This window comes from Gobius niger (assembly GCF_951799975.1).
Source record: "Gobius niger genome assembly, chromosome: 15".
Taxonomy (NCBI): domain Eukaryota; kingdom Metazoa; phylum Chordata; class Actinopteri; order Gobiiformes; family Gobiidae; genus Gobius; species Gobius niger.
This window is the reverse complement of record NC_136866.1, coordinates 16,968,665-16,993,700: the sequence shown is the minus strand read 5'-3', so window position 1 is coordinate 16,993,700 and position 25,036 is coordinate 16,968,665. Positions and strand designations below refer to the sequence as shown.

Here is a 25,036-nt window from a genome sequence, read left to right as displayed (position 1 = left end):
AAAAACAGTGGCACTTTGGTTTGCCCTGAAACGTTTGACAGGACTTAGGGTTATACGCTTTAATTTGATGATGGAGCCGAGTTTTCTCTCATAAACACACAGGAGCAAAGGCAATCCAGCGTTCATCTCCACCGAGGAATGTGCCACGATTCAGTCAGGACTTTCCGACAGCAGAAGAGCCTTCAGTGGATGTTCTCTTAATGATCGCGTTGGGGAAATTCATGGGGGAAAAAGGCAAAAAGACCGGGAAACGCTAAGGACCAACTTGGGCCTGATCCGCCGCAACATGAATGATGTTTTTCAGTAAAAGTAGCACATAACATAACACTCTCTAAAATACTGAATAATCTAGGTTTAGTCTCTCACTTTGTTCATATTTTGGCAGGATCCTGGTGTAAACATGGTGCGAACATATTAACGCCTCAAGGGGAACGTGAGACAAAAAAGGTTGGGAACCACTGATTTAAACAATCACTTTGTCACTTTGCCATAAATGCAGTGACAGTAATAGAATGGGAGCATAATCTGTCCTTTAAACTGGCTACAATTCAGACCTCACTGTTAAATGAAGTGGAGATGTAGCGCCTACTGTGGGCCACTGAGATCTTTGCTTCTCCAAATATAGCGTTCTCTGCAGTGACGGAGACGTTCAGATGCACTGAATGCAATGAATGAATCCACAAATCAAAATGAAATGAAGAAGATCACGTCCACAGCATGTGAGGTTTCTGTCACTGTTGGATCTCGCTGTCGTCCTCCACGTGGCTCTTCATGTGGCCTGGCAGCTCCTACAGCAAAAACACAGACAACCCTCATTATGTTTCTGACAGAGCACTTTTCACACACATGAGACTGGGCCGGTCTTTGGAGGTCAAAGTTCAAAATCTCCTGGTTAAAAGTGATTCATTTTATCTGTGGTATGAAATCTTCAAAACTGACGCAAGGCAAAAAAGTAGATTCAAAATAAATTGTACAATAAAAAGTGCTTCTTTGGCCTCATAAGTTGGAGGCCTTTTGTTTTGTCCACAGGCGTCCGTCAGTGGGTCAGTTGTTTCAGAATAAACCGGTCAAGATGACTCTGGGAGTGTATATCGGCAATCCACACTGTGCTACATGTGAACACTTTATTATGCTGTAATGGATCTAACAAAGGTTATTAATTATATTTTTTCAGGGTTTACACAGGCAGATCAAATCAAATCCAATGCCAAAAGTGGCACAAATTTCATTTTTTAAGATTTGACAACAGGGGGACTGGACAAAACGGGAAAAATGTGGTCAATATCAGTAAAACTGCAGTTTTGTTTTCAAGGGGGACCACAACATTTAAAACTGAACACACTACAGTACAACACAGGACAAACGTTGTATCCATGAGCCAATTTCCACCTGTTGTCCCTCACTCGCTCTCACACTCTCATTCATCCTGGCCCATTGTACATGTTTTTAGTGGCAGGGGAAACCGAGGGAAACCTACACAGAACATACAAACTCCAGGGATCTTTTTATCAGAACAGGCTGTGAAACCCACAGCCTGGGTTTCAAAGTTTGGTGAACATTTTAGTCCTGCCTGAATACGCTGATGACCAAACCAGCAGCGCTCGGTGAGTACGGCGCAGGTATTTACTCGAGGGCAGGAGGCAGGGAGGATGTTGTAAAGGGGGGCTAGTTACCTGTTGTATGGTCTGCCTGCAGAAAAAGGCTGAACAGTTCCTCCAGCGGCACTTGACCGTCTGCAGACCGGGGTGGCTGTGGTCCCTCAGCAAGTGGTCCACCAGATGCTCCGCCACGCCGAAGATCAGACTGCAGTTCTGCCACTAGAGGGAGAGACATAGGATGAACTTGCTACAGAATAATCCATCTCAAAATCAGTAGTATACATTTCTTTTAGAGGAATTTGGCCTCCGAGTTAGTTATTTGGCATCACACTTTTTAATGTTGAAGGCATCATGATAACTGTTCCAGCATTTTCTGCTTTAAAAACCACAGTAGCAGAAACAGAACTCACTGACATGATTTCAGCCAGATCAGCGTCAACAGGGCTTTCCAGCTAAAGTGTATTCTTTGAAAGCCTGACTAAGCACATGGCTACTTAGTATGCTTTACAAAAGGACGTACTTCAGCTGTTGGAGGGATACTACCAGAGAGTTCTGACGACACTGCAAAGGTAATGATGTTTTTAGCAGGTGCACAGCCTCCTCCGTGAGAGGATGAGCATAGCCACAGTAGCTTTAGCGGAGCGTTATGAAAATGATGATCAGAATTATGTTTACAGATTGTTTGGTGGGCCAGACCTGGCCCCCAGGCCGCCAATAGGCCTGCTTTATTATTTTCTAGGGCTGTAACGGTATGAAAATTTTACCTCACGGTTATTGTGACCAAAATTATCACGGTTTTCGGTATTATCGCGGTATTTAAAAAAAAAAAAGTGTGTTAATATGTTTAGAAAACATTGATAGTCCTACACAAACTGAAATAGTTTCAAAAAAGTTTAACAGTGCTTATTACATTTAAAAAAAAAATACAGACAAAGCTTTATCAAAAGTGTAACTTTTAACATCAAAGTAAAGGAATTATAACGATGTGTTGTTGATCGTTTCGAGGGTCTTCCATGTGCTGTTTATAGCGCCATAAACGAAGAAGAATATTTTTAAACAAGATAAACCCTCTATATCAGGAAAATTGTTCTCAGTTTGTGTCCTTCCAGTGAGCTTTCGCTTTGCATATTTGGGAAAATGCCATCAGACAGTGATCATTGTTAAATTCATAATACTGCGGCGAGAGTGAATCTATTGCAATCGGCCACTGGGAGCCCCGTAATGCATTGTGCCATTGTGCGGAGGTATCCGGACAAGGCTTATGCTGGCGGTGGCGCTGCAGCCACACTATGGGGCGACTCGTTACATTCTCCCTCAAAGTCCCACATCAGCATTTCAGCTAAAACGCTAAGTAACGTTAACTTACTTGCTATAGAGGGAGACGGTCACGCACGTGAGTCAGAGGTTCATTGATGCATTTAGCAGACACTTTTTCCTGCACGTTCCGCAAACAGGAAAACTGTCTTTTATCAACTGTCCTTCAGCTTTCTTAAAATACCCAAAATATGCCCAGAATTCAGACTTGGTCCTCTCTGAAGGCTCATAGATCCTGCGCGATGTCGTCTCGGACATGATTCCAGCTTCGAGAAAGTTTTGTTTTGGTTGTGAGCTACAGAGTGCGCCTCTGTAGCTTCAGCAGAGGAGACGGCGGCTCATAAGGCTCACTTTGCCGACACCGCGGGCGCGGTAATCCACAGCGGTAAAATATTTTTTCAAAAACAAGACGGTAATTATTATGGCCAACATTTTTGCCGGGGTTTACCGCTACACCGGTAACCATGACATCCCTATTATTGTCTAGTCAAAAGGTAAATTTATTTAGATGATTATTTATTTAATTTATTCTTATTTGTAGCTTTTAGCCAAAGGGTGGTTGTTCACAGTTATGAAAGGATGTGTTGACATACCAATGGGACTGACTTTCCTAACTCTCCAAACATATTTGGAACATCTCTGTTTTCCAGAAGCAGGAGTTTATAAGCACTTTCAGTCATGTAAACCAGAGCCCTTTGACCCTTCAGTGGTGTCTGTGCAGCCCTTGTTGTATTTTATTTGAAAGTAATCACTTAGAGTATTTGTAAGTGAAAAGACATCGTTGTGTTCAAAATGAACCTAATATACTAACAAACCTATACATTTTATTGCAAAAATAATAAAAACAGTTTCACCTTCTTTTTCAATCTGAAATAGTTCTTCCTAGCTGCGAGTTCACCCTCAATAAAAGGCTTGAGATGCTCGGCACAAGTTCCATATTACACTGAAGGACAAAGCTCATTTTCTTCCACTACTAGACAAAACCTTTGAGGTTTGGTTTCACATTATAATACAAATGTGAGCCGTTTTAGTCTTGTAATCACAGCCATATTTAAAGTATTTAGCAGTACTTACCCAGCAGCGGAAGTTCTTCATGAGGTTGAGTTTGACGGCGTGGATAGATCCGTTGTAGCTGCCTGTGTACATCTGCAACACAAGCGTTTCAACACGTGACCATGAGCTTCACTCACTTCAGCATCATCAGACACTCACCACACTCCTGTGAATGGCCAAGCACATGACCATGTCCCGGTGTCCTCCATACACCTGCAGCCGGTCGTGAGACTGGACACAAGACACACATGTACTTCAAACAGACATGTCCGCCATGTTTGGGGCTGAGACTCTTTCTTTTGGATAAAACAGTCATACAGTCTATGTTTTGGAACAGAGTGGAGTGAACACTTTTGGGCAGGATTGCAAATTGGCCTGGAGCGCCCTTGGCAACAACGAGAAACGGAAAAGAAAATATTCAATTTAATTTTTAGCTAAGGGCATCCTGGCAAATCAGTGTAGCCATAATGAACACACAGAGGTATCACATGCTCAGAACAGGTGATGACTTATGGACAGTTATAGGTTCATCATGAAACTACCAGAACTCCAAAACATATAACTCCAAGGAACAACAACCTGACGTGCTGTTGAGCTCACACCATCCGTCCCCTTTAATCACTGGCACAGTTAGTTTGGCAGTTGGAGAAAGTATCTAATTCTTCTATGTCCCAAATCAGCTCAACTTGAACCACAATAACATTTCAGTGCAGTGTACTGTAGATTTAAAGATAGATTAAAAAATAGATTTAGAGTAGACTAGAACAGCACTAAATAAAAGACCATTTCGCACAATGGCACAGTATGTACCTGTAGTTCGTAGACTCGCACCAGTTTGTCCAGACAGGCTGTGACCATCACTTTGCCCAGGATTACGATGGAGGTGACTGCGTGGCCGTGGCCTTTGTAGATCCGCGCTAACTCCCCGCTCTGAAGGCAAACAGGACACGGCACTAATTGGCTTAACCCACAAAAATCCCACTCTCACACTGTATCACATCAAATAATCTACGATAAAGCTTCAGAGTTGGTAATGAGCAGACATCCATCGTGGGGAAGACAATCTGGTCACTGAGGTCACAGACTTCAGTAAGATGTACACAAACGTATGACATTGTGCAGTTTTACGTAATTGAAAAATCATTTCTAGCTGACTTTGTAGTGTGGTCTGCAGAGGCGGGTCGATCTCCAAGACATTACTCAGATACAGCTTTTTGAAGTCATGTACATCTTTGAGTAGATTTAAGTAGTGCATCACTTTAACTTGAGAAATTATTACTTTTTACTTGTACTAGTGTACTAGTGCTCTTACTTGAATGTTATGGTCCTATAACCTGGACAAATGAGAATACTCACGTAGATGTTATGTGCATGGACAGAGGTATCACTGGAGCCGCTGAAGACCAGGTCGTTCACCACCTGCAACAGCATTTCATTAGACACACTGTCCTGTTCTCCTGAACAAACCAGCCGCCTGGATGATAGTATACTTTAGCTTTAGAGTTACATTTCCGTCTCAAGATTAAACGGTTAACCGATGAATATAAACCATTAAATTAGAAAACGTGCATCCCTATTATAAACCAAATCCACTCGACAAGAGTAAAGACAGTAAAGTGCTTTACAACAGAAAAGTGTCGGCTTACATACAGTGAAGTCAGAACTTTCTTTCCTCCATACCTTTAGGCACAGCACAGTTTTGGAGTGGCTCTGCAGTGTGCGCAGCAGCAACCCGCTCTTGGCGTCCCTCACACTGATGGTGCTGTCGTAGGAGCCCACCAGCAGCACCCTGCGGGCCCCCTCCTGAGCTGAGGCCAGGCAGCTCACTCCCCGGGGCCCGTGGCACTCAAACACATCCAGCTCCTTCAGGCTCTGCACAAAACACAGCTGTCCTTAGAGACGAGGCCAGGGCAAGCTGGCAACACACAGGGGTTCATTTCCACATGTTGTGCTACACTAACAATTAATGTGGTGACAAAGTGGGGGGGTCGGCGTAAGGCTTGCTACGTACTAATGTTATACTAACACCAGCTTAAGTTGGGCTAAATCAACTTTTTCAACAGCATATGATGTTGTGTCTGTTTTAGTGAGGGCTGTGCTCTCTCCTCTGGCCAATCAGAGGCCAGCAGTCTATTCATGTCACATTAGCACCAGTTCAGCGCTTTGGCCAGGGGCTGGTCAGCCCAGATTAGTCCTGGCCTGGTCAGTGGGGACGCTCGCCAAAACAGGTAGACCAGGCACTTCTGTGAGCTATTCTGCCATCCAACCATCACTCACAAACACCTGGCACTCCCTCCCCATCTCCCACCCTGGCACTACCCAGGCCCACCCGACTCAGCCTCACAGAGCAGATGAGGAAAAGATGAGCGACATAAGGGGGAAATAGGCCGACCGAGCTAACCTAGTGCTACGCTTACTGTTTGAACTGTAACCACACACTTAATCTCTTACTCATTCATCAATCGTGCGCTGGAAACTGTTGCTGCTGACCTTTAAATCGAAGCTGGTCACGGTTCCGTTGGCGAGGCCGGCGTACAGAATCGTCCAGGACACGTGCAGACAGAGGACGCGGTCAAGTAGAGACAGCTGCTGCAGGCACCTCTTCGACTGAGCAGAGGACAAGACACATTCAGGAGGAACACTCTGAATCATCCTAGACTCCAGAGAGGATCCCATTATATATGTTTTCAATGGTAGGTGAAACCAACACAGACAAGGGGATTGGACACTGGAAAATCCCTGTGAAAGTGGGGAGTCTGTAGGAGCTACTAGTGGAGATGTTGTTCCAAGAGTGGAACGGAAACCTCATACGGTTTTGTAATGTCCAACCTGTGTGTGGATATGCTTGGACTTTGGGATAGTACTTTTTCTACAAGCTACATACAGTACTTTTACACAATAACAACCTCAAAAACTAACATTTTATTGTGAGAGCGAGATGGCATTAAGGTTCCAAGCGCAAATAAAGGAGTGGGGCACGATTTAAACCTCTCTTGAATGCACTGGAGTGAATGTTTCACTGCACAGACCAGACGATAATTACTATATCGACTTATCACTCCATAAGTACAATGAAGGACGATAACATTTTTAGTCTCGATAAATGCATGATAAATTCACATGCTGTGTGTGCGCTGTGTGTGCGCTGTGTGTGCGCTGTGTGTGCGCTGTGTGTGCGCTGTGTGTGCGCAGTATCCATCGAACCCGCCCCCCTGTGCGTAAAGAGAGAGTTTGGAGAGAGGCGGGGTGTAAACAAAGTGCCGTGCTACTACGGAGCGTCGCTGATTCCGACACTTTCTGTGAACTTTATCGCGGAGCAAGAGGGACTCGTGTGAAAACACTTGGAATTCCAGCAAAAAAGAACTCATCACAGAGAGAAAAACAACATGAATGCAACTGCGGGTATGACCAACGAGATTGAAGCGAAACCACTGCCCAGTCAGTGCATCAGAGCTAATCAGAGCTACTGTTAGCGAGAGGAACCCGACCGCTTTAGCCTCTATCTAAATACAAGCGCGATTGTCCTGATGACTTTACTCTGTATGTAGGTGTTCAAAGGTGTTCACAGGTGTTCGCCCTGTTCAAAGTGCGAACACGCGGTTTGACAAACAGGCAACAAGCGCCTTCACTCCCACAGCCATGTGTACATATGGCTACTGTAGTAATACATCTGAATCCATACATTTAATATACATTTTATTCTAACCAGGTTTAATTTAACTCAGAAGTGAGTTGCAAGGAAATATTTAACTAGAATAATGTAGATGAAATAGCAATATTAGTTTTATTGACTATTTAAAAAATCGTGACAGGCCTAGTTCAAACACAAGACCTAATGAGAGTGATGAGTGATAGGTTATGCAAAAGGTTGAGAAGCACAGACACATAGAATGTCCTAGAATATTTCAGCCCTTCTAGTTTGCACTTTGTTTGGTATAAGGTGTTAATACTGAATGCCAAAAGTTAAATTAATTTCAGTTAAAATAGTTGCTGACATTTTTATTTTTATTGCCTACTGTATTTGCATTATACTCAATATTATCGTTTATAGCGATATTTTCTGAGACGACATATTGTCCTAAAGAAAAATGTATCGTGGCAGGCCTCCACAGACCACCAAACTTTGGCCATATACACTTTGATATGGCCCTTGATGAAAACACTCCTGACCTTATAGGGAGGCAACCAACCACTGCAAAGCACAAGTTCTACATAAAGAATCACAGTCGAGCATTAGATAAATGGCAACTACTGAGGAAATTAAGAAAAAAAACACAGATGAGAGTCATCTATTTGGTCTAAATCTTTTGGTAATTGAAGACGTTTGTGGACCTTGATGCTGAAACAGCGGATGGTCTGGTCACTGGAGCCCGTGTAGAGCTTAGGAGGTAGCGACAGCAAAGTGGTCACCAGCAGACAGTTGATTTTACTGGAATGGCCTTCGAACACGCCCACACACTCGTTGGTCTGAAAAACAGAAGGGGAATTAGGGAGTTTACTCAGGGCATTCCAGGACAAAGTTTACTTTTCATACAAAAGGGCTAATAAGAAGGGGCTAATCTAGAGAATGGGAACGATGTCAGAAACAGAAATGGCTACATTACAGAGGCTATTATGTCAGAAAACCCAAACCTCACTCCTCTGCAAATAAAGACACACTTACACAATCGTTACAAATGTTTTATAGATGAACCCTGACCTGTTCATGTGTGATCAGAGCAGCAGATCCCGGAGCCTGTGTCTCCTCTCACTGTGTTGGTAAAACATACTCCAGACCGGCTCATGTTTAGAGAAATCGAGTGCCGTGAGTTAGTTTTGCATTTGCAGGTAATCTAACACTTTTTCAAATCAGTAACGTGGTTAGTTTGGGTCCCGATCTCTCCTCTTTTCATTCCTTCTTCTGCTGCTCAGACTCAGACTGACAGACTGTGCCCTCCAAAACTTTACAGCAAGTCAGCAGATGGCAGAGTTTTCAGCGAGCGCGTTCACATCGTGGAGGTACTCACATTATTTTTAACTTACTGAGAGGAGGAAAGAGGAAAACCATGATGAAGCTAGCCCTCATAAACAACAATGCTTGGCTTTGGCAGGATCTGTCCTTCCAAAGTAATTAACAAGCTCATAGCTTTATGTTGTTGAATCAAGATGAGTATCTGTGGTAGTAGTATCTGTGTTTATTATTACTAATTCAATGCACTTTGTAATGCGTAAGTTTTTAAGAGCTCCGCTGTTTACATAAAGCGACCGAAGCTAACCTTTTATAAGTCGACTATAAGATAAGATAAGATAAGAACTTTATTGTCTGTCCCCAAAGGCGACAGAAATTCGTCTTTGACAGGCTCAAAAACATGCACACACACTTCCATAAAAACACAGGCACATTTAAAATCAACATAACAATAATGAACAGCAGGACTATGATTTGTGATCATTCAAAGTGGAGATTGCCTTTGGAACAAATGACTTTTTATAGACGCCTTTGTGGGCCAGTGGGACTTTAAAACGCCTGCCTGATGGAAGTAACGTGGCCTGTAGTTCAGTAAGTAAGTAAGTAATCTTTATTTATATAGCACCTTTCACAGGCAAAGGCCACAAAGTGCTTCACAACACAGTTAAAAGCAGAAATTACATACAATCTAAAAAGGGGTCAAAACAACACAGAAATCATAGCAGCCCAAAAGTAGCTAATTAAAAGCTTGAACAAATAAATGTGTCTTAAGTTCGCTTTTGAAAGAATCAACAGAGTCAATAGAGCGCAAAGAGGGTGGAAGATCATTCCAGAGCCTGGGAGCAACAGCCTGGAAGGATCGGTCACCTCTAGTGCGAAAACTCGTACGTGGAACCTTTAGCAGATTCTGATCCACAGACCTCAGAGCCCGCGCAGGGGTGTAAGGCTGGACCAGAGCACTGATATAAGAAGGAGCCTGACCGTGCATGGCTCTGAAGGCTAGAACCAGAACTTTAAACTTGATCCTAACAGCAAGTTCATGCTCATTATTGTTGCCTTTTGCTGTAATTTGTCAGCACAAAATAAAGCTCAGAAACAAATTTATTGTGCTATTATTGAATACATTTACTGGTATCGGCTTTTTTAGGTGGATCAGTTTGTAAAATGGAGAATTCAGAAAAAAAGATATAAAAATGAACGCTATTATAGATGTTTATTATTGGTAGCACATGGGTCTCTAATGCATTGCTTTCATGATAAAGTAACGCAGTAATGTAACAAGCTACTTTTCCAGAGGAGAAACGAGCTAATCGAGTGACTTTGAAAAGTAACGTTACCCAACACTGGTCGTGACCAATGCCCGCTGGCTGCTCTGCTTTATGCCCACGATAATACAGGCATTGCTGTAGTACCTCCATATCGCCACTCGTCCCTCATTGAAAATCATTGGACTTTAGTGTTTAAAAAGTAGAAACCAGGCGTTGAAGTTGTTTTTAACATGTCTAGACTAGGCTAGATATTCCCCCTGAGACAATTACAATTAAAGAAACCAGGCTGTTTTTCGTAGAAGAATTTTAGAAATCTCGTACTTAATGAGGGTCGGACTGTTAGCATTGGAGCAGCGCGAGCTACACGTCACGCAAGGGCCGAGTCTACAGTGAAGATCCCGCCCTTATGTCCTTTTTAGGAACATGCTCAGTCAGACCTGGGGAGGGGGAGTCTGTAAATCCACCATGATTTCCCCCACGAACGTGGTCATTGTGGTAAACGGGGAGGAGTGAGCAGAAGCTGTCTATTATATATACAGTCTATGGTCGTGAGAAGGGGTTCACGAGGGCGGGGTCAGATGTGAATGTGAGAAGTGGGTTTGGCGTCTTGCCCGTACCTTGAGGTCATAGGCCCGTGCGGTGCCGTCTCCTGAGCAGGTGTACAGCCGGCCCTCGTAGACCTGCAGCCCGGTGATCGGACCAGAGTGCTTCTGAAAGGCTGCCAGGCAGGGCTCCTCCTCCTCATCAGCAGGGCCTGAACACAAGGGAACTAAACATAAAGGCATTCAGGGAAGTGGACAGCGGGGAGCAGTACTGCCAGGCTTACTTTGCTTTGCACTGGTGTCATCTCTGGGCAAAGAGGCGGCTTCAGAGCTCCTAATATTTAGAAAGGTCAGAGTTTATACAGGAAACAGATTCTTAAAGCCATTTTCAGACCTAAACACTACATTTTAAGACAAATGAGACAAATGCTCACAAGTTGTGTAATTTCTCAAGATTTGTATCCATTCCAGTTGACACAGTAATAGAAAATATGGGCAAAACTTTATAGCAAAACCTGAAGCTGAAATGGTTTTGGACCAAGAAATGTAGACTCATTTTTTCAATTCATACTGTGCTCAGACCATCCGACCAATTGCTGACAAAATGGTAGATTTAAATCACAATGTGCTCGTGATATTGTACTATACGTCATGACTCTGAGTCTCGATCTCAATCCGACGCCAAACAAGCCGTTCACTTAAGTTGCAGCTGCACTGATAACGTGAAGAACTGAAATGCGTTATTTATTGAATCATTTTGCGATCAGGGCAAATTCACCTGAGTGCCCAAAGATTTAAGTGAGTGCTGAAGCCCCGCAGCATTCACAGGATCACTGCCTAAGCATACAACCACATTTTCATCTAGTTACTCAATTATGAGCAAATTAGTTCTCAGAGCTCCCATCTGGCCCTTAGATGGTCTCCAATTTTATTTTTACTTTAAAGGTCCTATATCATGCAAAATCGACTTTTTGGAGCTTTTAGCCATGTTGTTATGCTATTTCCTTATCAAAAACACCCCCAGAGTGGTTTGTGGCTTCATTCACGCAGCTCTCAGTAATCGTCCTGAATTGTGCTCTCTGAGCAGCTGCGTCGCCCTCTCCTGGTGAACGACTCAGTGTTCAGTTGTGTCGTCACAGCGGAACGGAAGCGCTCGACGTCTGTAATGTAATGTCTTAATTCTATGCTTACGGCCTGATTTTAATTTGTAAAGCACCCTTTTCATTATTTCTGTTGTAAGAAATAAATAAATAAAGGAAAAGGAAAAAAAAGAAAAAGAAAGGATGTGCCCGAGGTGCTTCCAGGTCAGCTGTGGCCAAAACAAACACATCCCCTGAGCGTCTGAACAGATCAGTAATGTTTGCGCTGCAGCTGTGAAGATGGAGCTCGTTGTCATCTATTCTGGACACACCTGTTCTTTATTCTTACCTAACGATAATGTCACGGAGAAAAAGAAGCGCGTTTGGCTACGTGGACAGGAGTATATACAGTCTATGGTTCAACCTTCCTAAAGAAGAGGCCACTCCCGTCAGAAGTTGTTTTTCTCTCCGGGATTCAGCGACTATCACCAAAATATTGTTTTTCTGTGACTGTCTCTGATGGATGTTTGGTGAACCTTCACCAGAACCAAAGTGGATTAACTTTTATAACCAACGCGAGTCCCATAATGTAAACAGCGATGGACCAGAGCGGTGAGTCAATCCAAACGCGGGTTAGCTTGTGTGTTAGCATATTAACATGTGTGTTAGCCATTTATGAAGCTGTGTTGCAGATGTCAACTCCTTATAACTGCATTGTGAAGTATCTTCACTTATTGCTGTTTATTTATATTACGGTAACGTATGTGCGGAGAGAGGGGCCGGAGTTAACTGAATCGAAGCATTGTGTCTTCCGGGTTTGAAAAATACCTCCAGAAAACACTTATATTTATCACAAAAATGAGTGCTCAGTAGCGGTAGAGGTACAATCATTCATATAAATGCCTATACTTAATTTTGGAATGGCTAAAATAGCATGATATAGATCCTTTAATGAAAAGAAGTTGATTGTAAAAACATGCTTTATGTACATACATGGTTGCACATTATAAGATGGACCCAAAAATATAAGACATTGTTTTTAATCTAAGCTTTTTAATTTGATTTGAAGACTTGCAGGCCCTCACATGTCGAGATGAATTTGGGCACTTGGGAAAACGTCACCAGTGAGCACTGAAGTCTAACCTAAGCGTGTGCTGACTCACCTGGGCTCCTCGCTCCTGCTTTCGGCTACACCCCCCTCCGCCACGGCCTTCCTCTCCTTAGGAGACGCTACATTCCCGTTTGGTGCTTCCTCTTCTGATTCAGACTCCTCTGCGGAGGAAGAGTCCTCTGAGGAGGACGCCGCACACTCATATTCATCCAGGTTGATCACCTCGGCCTTCCTGGGCTCCACCACTTCCAACCCGTCGCTGTCATTGCCCTCCTCTGTCACTGAGCTTTTGTTCGCTTCTTTAGCCGATGTATCCAATGGTGTGGACTCAGAAGGCCTGTGAACTGGGGCTCCTGCTTTCCCTACCAGTTCAACACTGTCATTTGCAGCCACTGAAGACTTTTCTGGAGTCTTAGTGTCCGGTGTAGCTGTGTTCTCTGGCTGTAGCGGGTTGGGTAGAGTGGTCTCTGTGGGGGGAGCAGTGGAGACGGTTGGTTGTGGCATCTCTGGGGGAAGTTGAATTGTAGGAGCGGCACGTGGCGTGGTGTTCTGAGGAACATTGGGCAGGGTTTGATTAGCTTCCTGTGTTGGATGGAAGGCGCCGGCGAAGGAGGGAGTGGTGGAAGGCGGGGGGCCAGTAGAGGTGCTCAAAGGTCCGACAAATCCATCTGCAAGAGGAAAAAAACACAAACTGTAAACTTTCGTTCATCTTCTTTGATTCCAGTCTCCTGAGCACTTATTTATTTGACAGGGACACTGTACATTAATCAACATTTCTGTAAATGTACCGGAATTAGCCAAAAGGCTATTTTTCATCCGTGGTCCCTGGACAGATGTAAATAGTCTCCCTAAGACAATAAAACTTTCAAAGTCAGTGCAATAAAATACAAAGTAGGACACAGTCATGACTATACAGGTTAAATACAAATACAAAACAGTGCAAACAATAAAAGAATCATATGATACATATACAGACAGGGGTTAATGACTGCATGATGTAGTTCCAGTCTTTGGCCACAGTTACAGAAAAGGCGTTCTGACTAAAGGCACTTTTCCTAAATGAGACTATACAGTCTCCTCGAGCTGCTCCTCTGGTAACCCGCTGTGAAGATGTGGGGTTTCGGATGCTGACAAACTGACTGAGTGGAGGAGATGATTAGTTGTGGATTAATTTATGTATGAGGCAGAAGTTTAAATACTTAATGAGATTTTCCCAGCTTAGAGGTTTGTGCTTTTGAAGGATGTTGCAGTGATGATACCGGATTGTTTTTTTGTCCAGAATTTTTATTGTCCGTTTGTAAAGTGACTAAGGGTTTTAGTGTTGTTTTGTTTGCTTGGGACCAAGTTGTTAAACAGTAGGTTATGTGTGATAGGACCATGGAATTCAGCTTTTTCCTCAAGGCAAATCATATAAACTCCATAAATGAGATTTTCGCAGTTTTGTTTTAAAAATAGTTTTTCAATAAAATTCTTATTTTGTTTGGTTTTGTTAGTTTTTCCACATGGCGACTTTTACCTTTCATTCCGTGCAGGATGTCGATGCGTTGAGCTCGGAGACTGTTCAGTTCAGAGACGTACTGCAGCCGAACAAACAGAACAAAGGTAGTAGTCAAAATATTCACTCAGGTATAAGTACTGTGTAGGTACTACTTGGGATGCAACACTCATGATATCATATTGAATTCTTTATTTAAAATATGATGATGAAAGATTGTAGATGTGCCGCTAATAGTATGACAAACCTAAGAACGGGGGGGACAATTATTCATTAACAAAATAAATAAATTGTAAGGTATTTTTGCTTGTTGAACTTGTATTTCTTGTTCAGCACATTAATGTATTGAATCGAATCAAAATCGCGAATGGTGACAAAAGTGAATCATTGCATCCCTAGTTACAACTATAATAATAACAATATCACTTTAGCTGCCTTTCAGGAGTGTTCTGTTTGCACATTTGTATATAGTGACCTTTTCTCTGTGGATTATATAGGCCTGGAGGGTGTTGCGGGTTTGGACGATGGCTTGGTCCAGCTCCTGCAGACGGAGATTCAGCTCCTCCTCCTTCAGAGACACCGAGTACAGCTGGTCCAGAGGGCACGGGTCTGCACAAGGGAACGGCACACAGAGCAACTGGTTCAATAAGACCCCACCATTCACAGAACAAAGTACAGCAGTGGAGAGGGACATTCATGAGACAAGAAAGTCTCTTGATATTGTTTAATATCGGATATTGGCAGATACTCAAACCCTCAGAATCTCTACAAAATATGACCTCAGAAAATACTTCCAAGTACCACCAGAACTAAAGCGGGTAAAGCACGTCTAAACCAGAAAAGCACATTAATCATACGATATACAAGTCTAGAACTGCAGATGAGCCTAAGTACCACGGTCTGAGAACCAGTGGACGAGGAAGGTCATTTACCTGCATTTTGGGACTTCAGCTTTTTCAAAGAGGGACCGTGTTCTTCTGTCTGTGAAAGGACATAGACATTACTCCTCTCACATGGTGTAAAGCGGAAACTGAACAAAAAGCAGAAGAAAGTCTTTGGAAATGTGTTCATTGACATTGACTCACCTTATAGCTCCGCTTCCCGGTGGGTCGGTTCCCTTCAGGAGCCTCTGCCTCTGGCTCCCTCTTGATCGGAAGCTGCCTCTCGGTGTGTGAGGTGGAATGCTGGTCTAAAGGCTCGTCTGCTCTGTCTGGAGTCTCCAAGCTCCAAAGAGCAGGGAAAGGTGGAGCAGGAGCTGGGCCCTGAGCCCCAGGGAATATGTCAGGGAAAGATCCCCACTGAAAGCCCTCTAACAGCGGAGACAAAGCACCCTCTACAGGGGGAAAAGCGCCTTGAGCAGGTTGGGGTCTGGGCAGCTCAATGCCAAACCTGAAATAACACAAGTCAGTAAAAGGGAGCATGTTTACTCCTACGAGTGCTCAGCTGTCACTGGCAACATGTTAAAAACATTATGTTGGACGTACTTCACTGGAGGCAAAAATGTGTTCATTAAGCCAGAGCTGATGGCTGATGTTAAATAGGAATCAACAGAATTGGGGTTCTGTTAAGCCCAGTCACAAGCCACGCGTCGCTTCTGTGCATATCGCCACAGAATAAATTAAACAAATGAAGGGCATTGATAATAATAGCTTTGCGCTGATTAGTCTGACAAAAGGAAAAAGGCAGTTTTTTTCCCATGTGTCTTTGCACTGTCAGACTAATTAACATTTGGCTCATAACGTGTAACTTTTATGTTCATTATGTATTGCAATACCGCAGTATCGCAATACAAATTGATGCATCGTCATGACAACAGCTTTATCCCCCTGATGCATTTGGACCGGTCTTCCTCTCATGCCATGGGAAAAATCCCAAGGTGTGTACTATGTTATCCCATCTATGTATTGTGTCTGTGTGTATTGTGTTATGCCTTGCTTTAGCTTCACTGCAACATCAAAGAAAAGAATGGGACACACTAAGTTTGCAGCAACTGATGCTCTTTCTCATCCAATGTACTGTCGTGCAATTTTATTGTATAATGACAAATAAAGCGCGCCTACCTGTGTAAAGGCTGCGTTATATGTAGCTGGTGGTGACTTATTTTGTGTTTTCATGTGATCAAGTGGAGCTAATCTTGGCTGCGTCTCATGGCCCAAAACACATTCTCCAAAGTTAGCTCCTCTCATCCTCATTGTAATGGTCATGCACAGCTTTGTTGAACAGCGGCAGTAGTCCATTATAAGCAGCTAACATGATGTTTTCTGATGATAATGTTGGCGTTTTCTGACACCCTGACAGTTTCCGAGGCAAGGACAGCATGCGCAGTTACTTAAACCCTATCCCATTTACATGGATGGTTACATGCAGCTCTAATCGGACTGCAATGGGCCCAGACCAGTCACTGATCGGCTCAGAGGGAAGGTCAAATCTGTCGGTTTACATGGGTTTGGACGATCCTGTTCTAGTCTGAATAGGTGAGTGATGCGACTTTCCCTTCATCATGTAACCGCAGTGAGTGTTGGTACTTACCTGGGATGCCCTCTCTTCCCGGTCTTCACTGAAGAAGCCGCCCTGGCTGCACCGCCCCTGGCTGCTCCGCCCCTGGCTGCTCCGCCCCTGGCTGCTCCGCCCCTGGCTGCTCCGCCCCTGGCTGCTCCGCCCCTGGCTGCTCCGCCCCTGGTTGCTCCGCCCCTGGCTGCTCCGCCCCTGGTTGCTCCGCCCCTGGCTGCTCCGCCCCTGGCTACTCCGCCCCTGGCTGTCCCGCCCCTGGCTGTCCCGCCTCTGGCTGCCCCGCCTCTGGCTGCCCCGCCTCTGGGCGCCCCGGCTGCTCCACCTCCGGCTGCTCCACCTCCGGCTGCCCCACCTCCAGCTGCTCCACCTCCGGCTGCTCCACCTCTGGTTGAGAAGGCTACATTCAGTCCATCCACTTTGGAATCTTGTAGTCCTTCCCCACCTCCATTCTCACTGCACACCTCTCCCCTTGGCCAGTGGCTCACACCGGTCACGCCGCTAGACCAAGGCATTTCTCCATTTCCATTTGCACTCACGGCTTGGCCGCCTGTTTCCCCATTGCCACTTTCCTGTGCCTGGAGATTTTGCTTCCGAGCTTCTCGATCTGCTCTGCACGGTTCCCTCAAACCCAGCTCCTTCCGAATTTGCCGGATCATGACGCTAACATCCACCTTGCGTTCTGGAGATGTACTCTTTTCCTTTTTTACAGGTCCATTGTGACATGTTTGAGCACCTTGGTTTGGCCCTGACTGAAATACAATAGCCCCGTGTTGAGAGAGGTAATCACTGGGGAAATCTATGTTTGCTTTTCTTGGTTCATGGTTGTAAAGATTGTTTCCATTATTGGCAAATGGGGGCGCATGCAGAGGGACAGACCTGTCGGGCTCCTGCTTGCTTTCCACCTTGATAACTTTCTGCAGCGTGTTGGTCGCAGACTCTACAGTTTTGATTTTGAAGTTTCCTTTTAACTTTTTGCGTTGAGAAGACATCTGCTTTTCCTTCTTCTTGTGCTTTTTTTGAGCCTTCTTCCTGTAAGAAAACAAACAATAACAAAGATAAGGTAGCAGGTAACAGCATATACAGCATCACAGATAGATAAAGTTGTCACGTTGAGGTAGCGTGGCACTGCTAGCATGGAGTGTGACCTTTTTCCAGAGTGCTACACATCTTCAATGTGCCACAGTTTGAGAACCACGGTACTACAGATACACATAATATTATTAAGATATAATAATACATTTTTGTGTGTGTGAGTCGTTCTGACTGTTCTAGAGTCTAGTTTCTGGCTTGAAGTGTGTCTTGAATCTAGACGAACACTTCAAGGCGGGAACTAATTTGTTCAAACGGGACATGGAGTGTTAGTATTCCGACTTTATATGACACAACATTCCAAGGTTTTAAAAGTTCAATGTAAACAGGCCTTTATGGACAACTCACTGCTGTCGTTTGAGTTCCTTGTTGTGCTGCAGGATCATCTTTACAGTGTCTGGGCTCAGGCTCTTCAACATTTTAACTTGCTTGACGTTCCGATTCACCAGCATCTTCAGCTTCTGGGAGTGCACCGGAGAGGAGATGTGCGCAGCAAACTCATGCAGGTTCATGGGAGAAGATATGCACACCTGGCACGAGTGACCCGCACTTGGAAAACAGGATTTGGTTCACATGATTGACATTTGAACTGCTAAACAAGAATCACATGCACTTCTGGGTTAGCAGAACCCAGGGAAAGTCAACCAGACAATAGAGGTATAACTATTAATAACTACTAATAATTATTTCGACATTATACACAGAGCTTAGATTTTAGGCCTGAGCCCGAGCCTGGCCAAGCCCGACCTGTTGGGCTGAGATTTCACGCATGACAGTGATTTTTAATGACAAATAAAAATCTAAGCTTGGATACAAAATGTGAGTATACTTATTATAAATAGTGGAGTTCTCCCGTAGTTCAGCCTTTTTCCTGTGGCGAGGGGATTGATGCGTACACGTGTGCCGTGCGCGCACCTCTCACACACGGTGCTGCTGAATGAACTGCACAGAGTGCGCTCTGACTCAGCATTACAGAAATAATTATTGAGGTTGGGTTTGTTTTGGGCTCAGGCAGACAGTTAAAGTTAATTGCTCGGTTGGGCTTTATGCCCGCTGGCCTGGGTCGGGCTGGATTTTTTGGGGCCCAATCTTAGCTCTAATATGCAGTAAGGCCTTCAATTATAGTGTATAGAAGAGTGCATCTTCTTAATACTGCATTATTTTTAAGACATTCAAGACTCTTTATATTGCTTTATCCATTGTGGCATTGGTCTCTTACAACGCCACAAACAACTAGGTGTCAATCAAGGTGGGTGAAGTGTCCTGCCCAAGGACACAATAACAATGTGCACTTGCGGGGCCAAATGCCTCGTGACTGTGGATACTTAGTTGGAAAATTATTTTATGCAATGCAGTGCTTGCAATCTGCTAGTCTCAACCATTCAAATTGAAACCTTGATAGGATTACGATTACAGGCTCAACCTATGACCAAAGTGTGGACATATTCAGCAGATCAATGTTACATCTATTTTCAATACGATATGATTGCTGCACAATGTTTTTCATTTTGATTTGAACATAAACACAATCTACAAACATATAGGTCAATATAGTAAAGAATAAAAGAGGACACGAGCCATTGTCTTAACTGGTGTTGAAATATAATCGTGGCTTTAACTCTCCGGGGAGAACTCCTAAGGGCAATAGTTGTCTTTAAGAACATGAGGCTTTCTGCTATTTCAGGTTGGACACACATTTAGGCCCCGTCTACACGTAGCAGGGTATCTCACAAGCCGAAGATATTTTCCTACGATCTGGCCTATCATCCACACAAAACCGGAGTTTTCTGTCGATAAAAACGAAGGTGAAGATTTGGGAATTCTCCGGTTACGCGTTTGAGTGTGGACATAAATAACCGGAGTATTCGACCACGTCACTGCCAGCATGCTGCGCATGGCCTGTGTTTACATCAGAAACAGCAGGTGTGTTTGAGATGAGCCAGACGGACGCCGTTTTTACAGCCGACTGCAGACGCACGGTGCATGCCGGTTAGATTTCTGTCCGACTTGCTCCAGACGGGCTCTGATGTCACGGGCACGTGGGGCACGGAAAGATCGTGAGACCCCAACGAGAGCAGCCGACTTGATCAGCCGCTGCATCTCTCCAGAGGCAACTGCAGCGGCTCCACGGCCGCGTGCATGACGGGAAAACGCCCACCTGTCCGCGGCTCACGCTCAGGTGATTGGATACAGGTCTGCTGTGATCAGAAACGTGCTCCTCGCCCCCTCCCCTCTTTAGATCTGCACAAATAAACTATGACTGAAACTATTAAAGTTATGCATCGCCCCCTAAAATAGAGCTCATGTTTGATGCTTTTCAGAACAAACTAATGATTTAAAAGGACGTGTTTTATCTCACGAACTTGAACAAACAAACATATGGGAAAGTTTTCTCTGATGAAGAATGATGTCTCTGGAGAAAAGGAAACAGAGCAAGAGGCGAATTACTTTTATTTAGGATAAACTTTAAATGAACGCGATATCTGAACGAGACGCTGCGTGATCTGAGGCCACTCTCGTTGTTCTCTGCATGTGGAGGGTCAGATTGGCTTCAGACTTTTTTCTTCGCCCCCGTTGCGCCGGCTACTCCCGCCGATCATCCAGGCAAGCCGCAACGGCATCTTAAACACACCTAGTATCTGACGCCTCCAAAGCTCAAGTACTGCTTCCTGTCAAAGCGCGCAGGTGAAGGAGCACTTAACAGGCAGTTATTTTACGCCAAATAACCGTCCGACATCCGACATGTTCCTCGAACACATAACAGCGCGGGTGCATTTCTCGGCATGCAGTTTGCGGCGTAACACCGGGACGCGCTTCTGCAGAACTTTGAGATAAAGTTGTGAGACCAATGCCACTGTCGTGTTTGGAGTTATAACATGCCAGGTCAGCGATCAGCGGTGAGTCTGGTCAAGAAAGTTACTCGCTGTACTCGCCTATTTATCTGACGGAAGATTACAAAAATGTCAAATGCCTTTGTATTTGTCGTCTCACAATTGTTCGGCAGGTCTGTAAAGCTATAACGGTGAATTTGGGACTACAGTGTATAGCTGCATAAAAAAGTAATGTATGTGCTGTGCAGAAACATGTGGAGCGATTTGAACAATTTATGATGAAAAAGAATATTTTTTCTAGGCGGAGGGCGGATTTATAAATGCCCTGCTACGTGTGGACTAGGCCTTAGACTCTTACATCAAGCTGCAAATCAAAGTGGTTATAGACTCACCTTCCCAAAAAATTATCCAGTGCTGTGTGATGGCACATGCTGTGCAGATGTTGATGAGATTCCTGGAAAAAAATACAACAAGAGCCCCGATAAGCCTAAGATACCATAAATAAATCTATAACATGAAACAGTGGAGACTCACATGTTTTAAAAACCAGTTGCGACACAGGGGACAGAAGACCTTTTTCTTCTTTTCGCCTGGGCTTTTCACAGGGGCCTCCATCTCAGCTCGAGGTGGAACTGTGGCCATATTTCCACAGCTGAAATAATATAGTTTTGTTATCAATAATAATTGCAGTTTAAAAAGGAGAACGGGCCAAACAACGATAGGATTGAGCACTAACCTGCAACATATAGCAGTTCAGCCTGTCTTCAACGTCTGTCAAATGCTAAAAATAGGGGAAAAAAACAAATGCACATGTGTGTCATCTTTACTACTACCGGGAGTCTTAGTTGGCAGAGCTCTATGTTACCGACAATACGCGTTTAACACGTACAAGCTGTAGCAAACGAATAAAGTGTACACTCCGAAAGTTTTTAATTAGGAGAACAACATACAGTTCCAAAGTTCCAGGAGAAAATTCACATGTTTGCAGGACTTCAACGCTGTTTGGGCGCCATGTTTGTGACGTAAATCACGTTACTGGCCCACGCTCCAGCGCTAGCCAATCGCAGGCCTCAGAATATAACGGAAGTCCGATTTCGGCCATTTTTACAGATATATAAATAAACATGCTCGGATAAATCAACAAGTGTGGGGCTCCATGGTTTATATATACATCTGCTTCTCCGCATTTAGGCACTTCTCGTTGCGGAAGAGGAGCGTTTGGCCAATTTAATATTTTTAAACCTAAAATACAACAATGTGCAACGGCTGTGTGCATAAACAGTATCCAGACAGGGTAAGAACGAAGAAAAGAGTAGAGATCTGTGGTTGTTACTCGTGTTTACATTTGCTGTTATGTCGTTTGTTTACTCCATCATGTGATGTTTCATGCACACGTTTAAAACAGTGTTTAATGTTGATGTGTGGATTGTTGGTGGTTCTGTGTGCCAGGGGAACACGTGCCTGGAGGACGGCTCTTACCTGATGAACTACCAGGGCTGTGCCAACTGCCACCAGAGGGACTTCGTGCTCATCAGCAACAAATCCACAGAGGACGAGGATGGAGAGGAGATAGTCACGTATGACCGTAAGAACCTTGGATCAGTGCTTGATTTCGGTGTCATTTTTGGAAATCATACATAAATATTGAACCACCCATTTAAAAACTAATACATGGATTCTGATACTGGTCATGTTAGTTTTGTGGTTGTGGTGATAATGGTCATAACCGAGCACATTTTCTCCAGTTCAGCTTTACCCAAATCTAAAAGCTTCTCGACTGGAACTGACAGCCTATAGGCCAGTGTAATGCCTCATTTGAAAGCTAAGACCAAACTGATTTCTTTTGTCTCGTGTTTTTTGTCATGTTTCTGTAACTTTATGGTGCATTTTATTGATGGCATTTTGAATAAACATGTACAATAGGCCCATTGTTGTGCCATTCACCAACAATCGTTGCCTCATGTTGCGGCGTGACAATGCTCCATGTTGCAAGGATCTGTGGACTACTCATACTTTGCATACTCACCGGGCATGTCACCTATTGAGCATGTTTATGGAAATGTTTATGATCATGTAATGCTATATACACAGTAATGCTACTAAAAACTAGTCTGCAAGCTCACAATCCATAAAAAATGCTTACATTGACAAACAAATAAATGTCACTACTATAATAGAAACAACAAGAAAGAGCTGCTGCACCAGTTTATTGGCACCACAGTGACAGGGCTGAGCGGCCGCCTGTGTGGATCTTTTTTCTTTGTTCAGTTTTTGACCCAGCGTGCAGATTTAGGCTCAGGATGTGCATGTGTCCTCACTAATTTTGCACTATTAGCATAATAGAAACTGGGTAAAGGGCCTGAGTGAAAATAAGTCGTAGTAGAAAAAGTAGTGCCTAAACTAAAAGAAGAAGAAGATCTTTATTTATATAGCGCCTTTCACAGACATAGTCACAAAGCGCTTTACATGAGACAATTGTACATTCACTCCATACTCGGTGGTGGAAAGCTACGTTTGTAGCTTCAGTTTCCCCTGGGGGAGAGTGTCAGAGGCGCTTTCGCGACTGCACATGTCTGCGCCAACGGACCCTCTGACCACCACCATACATTCACTCACACACATCATTCATCCTGGCCTATTGTGCATGTTTTTAGTGGTAGGGGAAACCGGAGTGCCCGGAGGAAACCTACGCAGACACGGGGAGAACATGCAAACTCCACACAGAAAGGCCCCGTCCCTGGTGGGAATCGAACCCGGACCTTCTAGCTGTGAAGCGAGAGCACTAACCGCTGCGCTACCGTGCCGCCCGATCATTAACCATTGACAACCGTCCAAATCGATCAGTTTAATACGTTTGATTATAAATACAGTAAAAATTGTAAAACAATAAGAGTTGATATTTAGAAGTTTGTTATCTTTCTGCACATCATTTAAACTTTGCCTGGTCCCATAATTCTGACCATTTTCTATCCAGAAGGCAGCGGCCATGTTGTTTTTGGTAATACATTGGGCCGGGATAGTGCATGTTAATAAACACACATGGTGAATGGTCACATTTATATATCAAGGAACGACCCTCCCATTCACTCTCATACACCAGCGTCAGTCAGTGAAGTGTCTCGCCCAAGGACACAACAACAGTGCGTCTCTGCACCACTGCCATACATTGTCCCACACTCACACACTCATTGTACATGTTTTTGTTGGAGTACCTAGAGGAAACCTATGCAGACACAGAGAGAGCAACACAGAAGGCTCCATCAAGCACAAAATCGAACCTGGGACCTTCTACCTGTGAAGCAGGAGCACTAACCGCCGAGCCACCGTCCTTTCAAAGCTGACGGCTGTTTTCTTCAAATGCCGACAGGACAAGCCACAACATGTCTGTCACTGCAGCTCCTGTCGGCTGAGCTCAGGAGCGTCGTCTGCATTCTGAACACACAATGTTCTTCCATACCCAAATATTGGGTCCTCTGATGAGAAAGGCATCCTAGTATATTCAGCCAGCCTTTATTGGGAGATATTTGTTTGTAATATTTCTGTTTTCTAAAAGTAACATAGTATTTTGTGGTCCTTTTTCAACAGATGTCTGCAAAAACTGTGAGCATGTGATCGCGCGGCATGAATACACGTTCTCTGTGGTGGACGAGTACCAGGTAAATGTGAAATGTGACTGACAGCGTGTGGAGTAACGTGTGGTGTAACCGCGGTGTCCTGTTGCAGGAGTACACCATGCTGTGTCTTCTTTGTGGGAAAGCAGAGGACTCCATCAGCGTGTTACCAGACGACCCCAGGCAGTCCTCTCTGTTTTAGAAAAGACTTTTTGGATAAACACCTACAGTATTTTTCTAATATTGATTTGTTTTAGGACTAGGGGTCGGCCATATTCTCAAAAATTAATATCTCAACATCTTTACCATTTAAAAAAAAAAAAAAATCCAAATTTTTTCAAACAACCGTCCCCCATTTTTCCATATTTTGTCCCTATTCTTGTTTTCCCCATTCTTTATTTTTTACACTTTTACTTATTTCCCCCCATTGTTTTTTGTTACTTGGAATGACCTCCGATTAAAAAAAAGGTGAAACTTCAGTAGAATTTCAATATTACTTTCAAAGTAAAGTTAGTTTTAATGATGTTTTTCAGTTAAGGTATTTTTGTGATTTTTACACATAACATTTGTCTAAATACTGAATCAT

General features: G+C 43.9%; 2 protein-coding genes across 2 annotated transcripts; one reads left to right on the top strand and one right to left on the bottom strand.

Moving 5' to 3' along the window:
• Window positions 1-731: 731 nt before the first annotated feature.
• On the bottom strand, window positions 732-21,937 carry LOC306975178 (uncharacterized protein; the record flags this gene model as incomplete). Its single annotated transcript, XM_079572609.1, has 22 exons — window positions 21,790-21,937; window positions 21,576-21,620; window positions 21,374-21,491; window positions 21,232-21,293; window positions 18,357-18,557; window positions 16,938-17,948; window positions 15,494-15,797; window positions 15,341-15,389; window positions 14,884-15,017; window positions 14,430-14,490; window positions 12,966-13,581; window positions 11,008-11,057; window positions 10,799-10,935; window positions 8,298-8,432; window positions 6,456-6,572; window positions 5,646-5,837; window positions 5,322-5,384; window positions 4,776-4,895; window positions 4,125-4,196; window positions 3,987-4,058; window positions 1,674-1,817; window positions 732-788 (listed from the first exon to the last, which is right to left on the bottom strand). Exons 3-22 carry the CDS (start codon window positions 21,479-21,481, stop codon window positions 732-734), a joined length of 3,705 nt encoding a protein of 1,234 aa, XP_079428735.1. The 5' UTR covers window positions 21,482-21,491; window positions 21,576-21,620; window positions 21,790-21,937.
• A 42-nt stretch (window positions 21,938-21,979) lies between these two features.
• Window positions 21,980-24,727, top strand: churc1 (churchill domain containing 1). Its single transcript, XM_079572866.1, has 4 exons — window positions 21,980-22,133; window positions 22,289-22,424; window positions 24,425-24,495; window positions 24,563-24,727. The coding sequence occupies exons 1-4, from the start codon at window positions 22,095-22,097 to the stop codon at window positions 24,650-24,652; spliced, it is 336 nt and encodes a 111-aa protein (XP_079428992.1). The 5' UTR covers window positions 21,980-22,094; the 3' UTR covers window positions 24,653-24,727.
• Window positions 24,728-25,036: the final 309 nt, after the last annotated feature.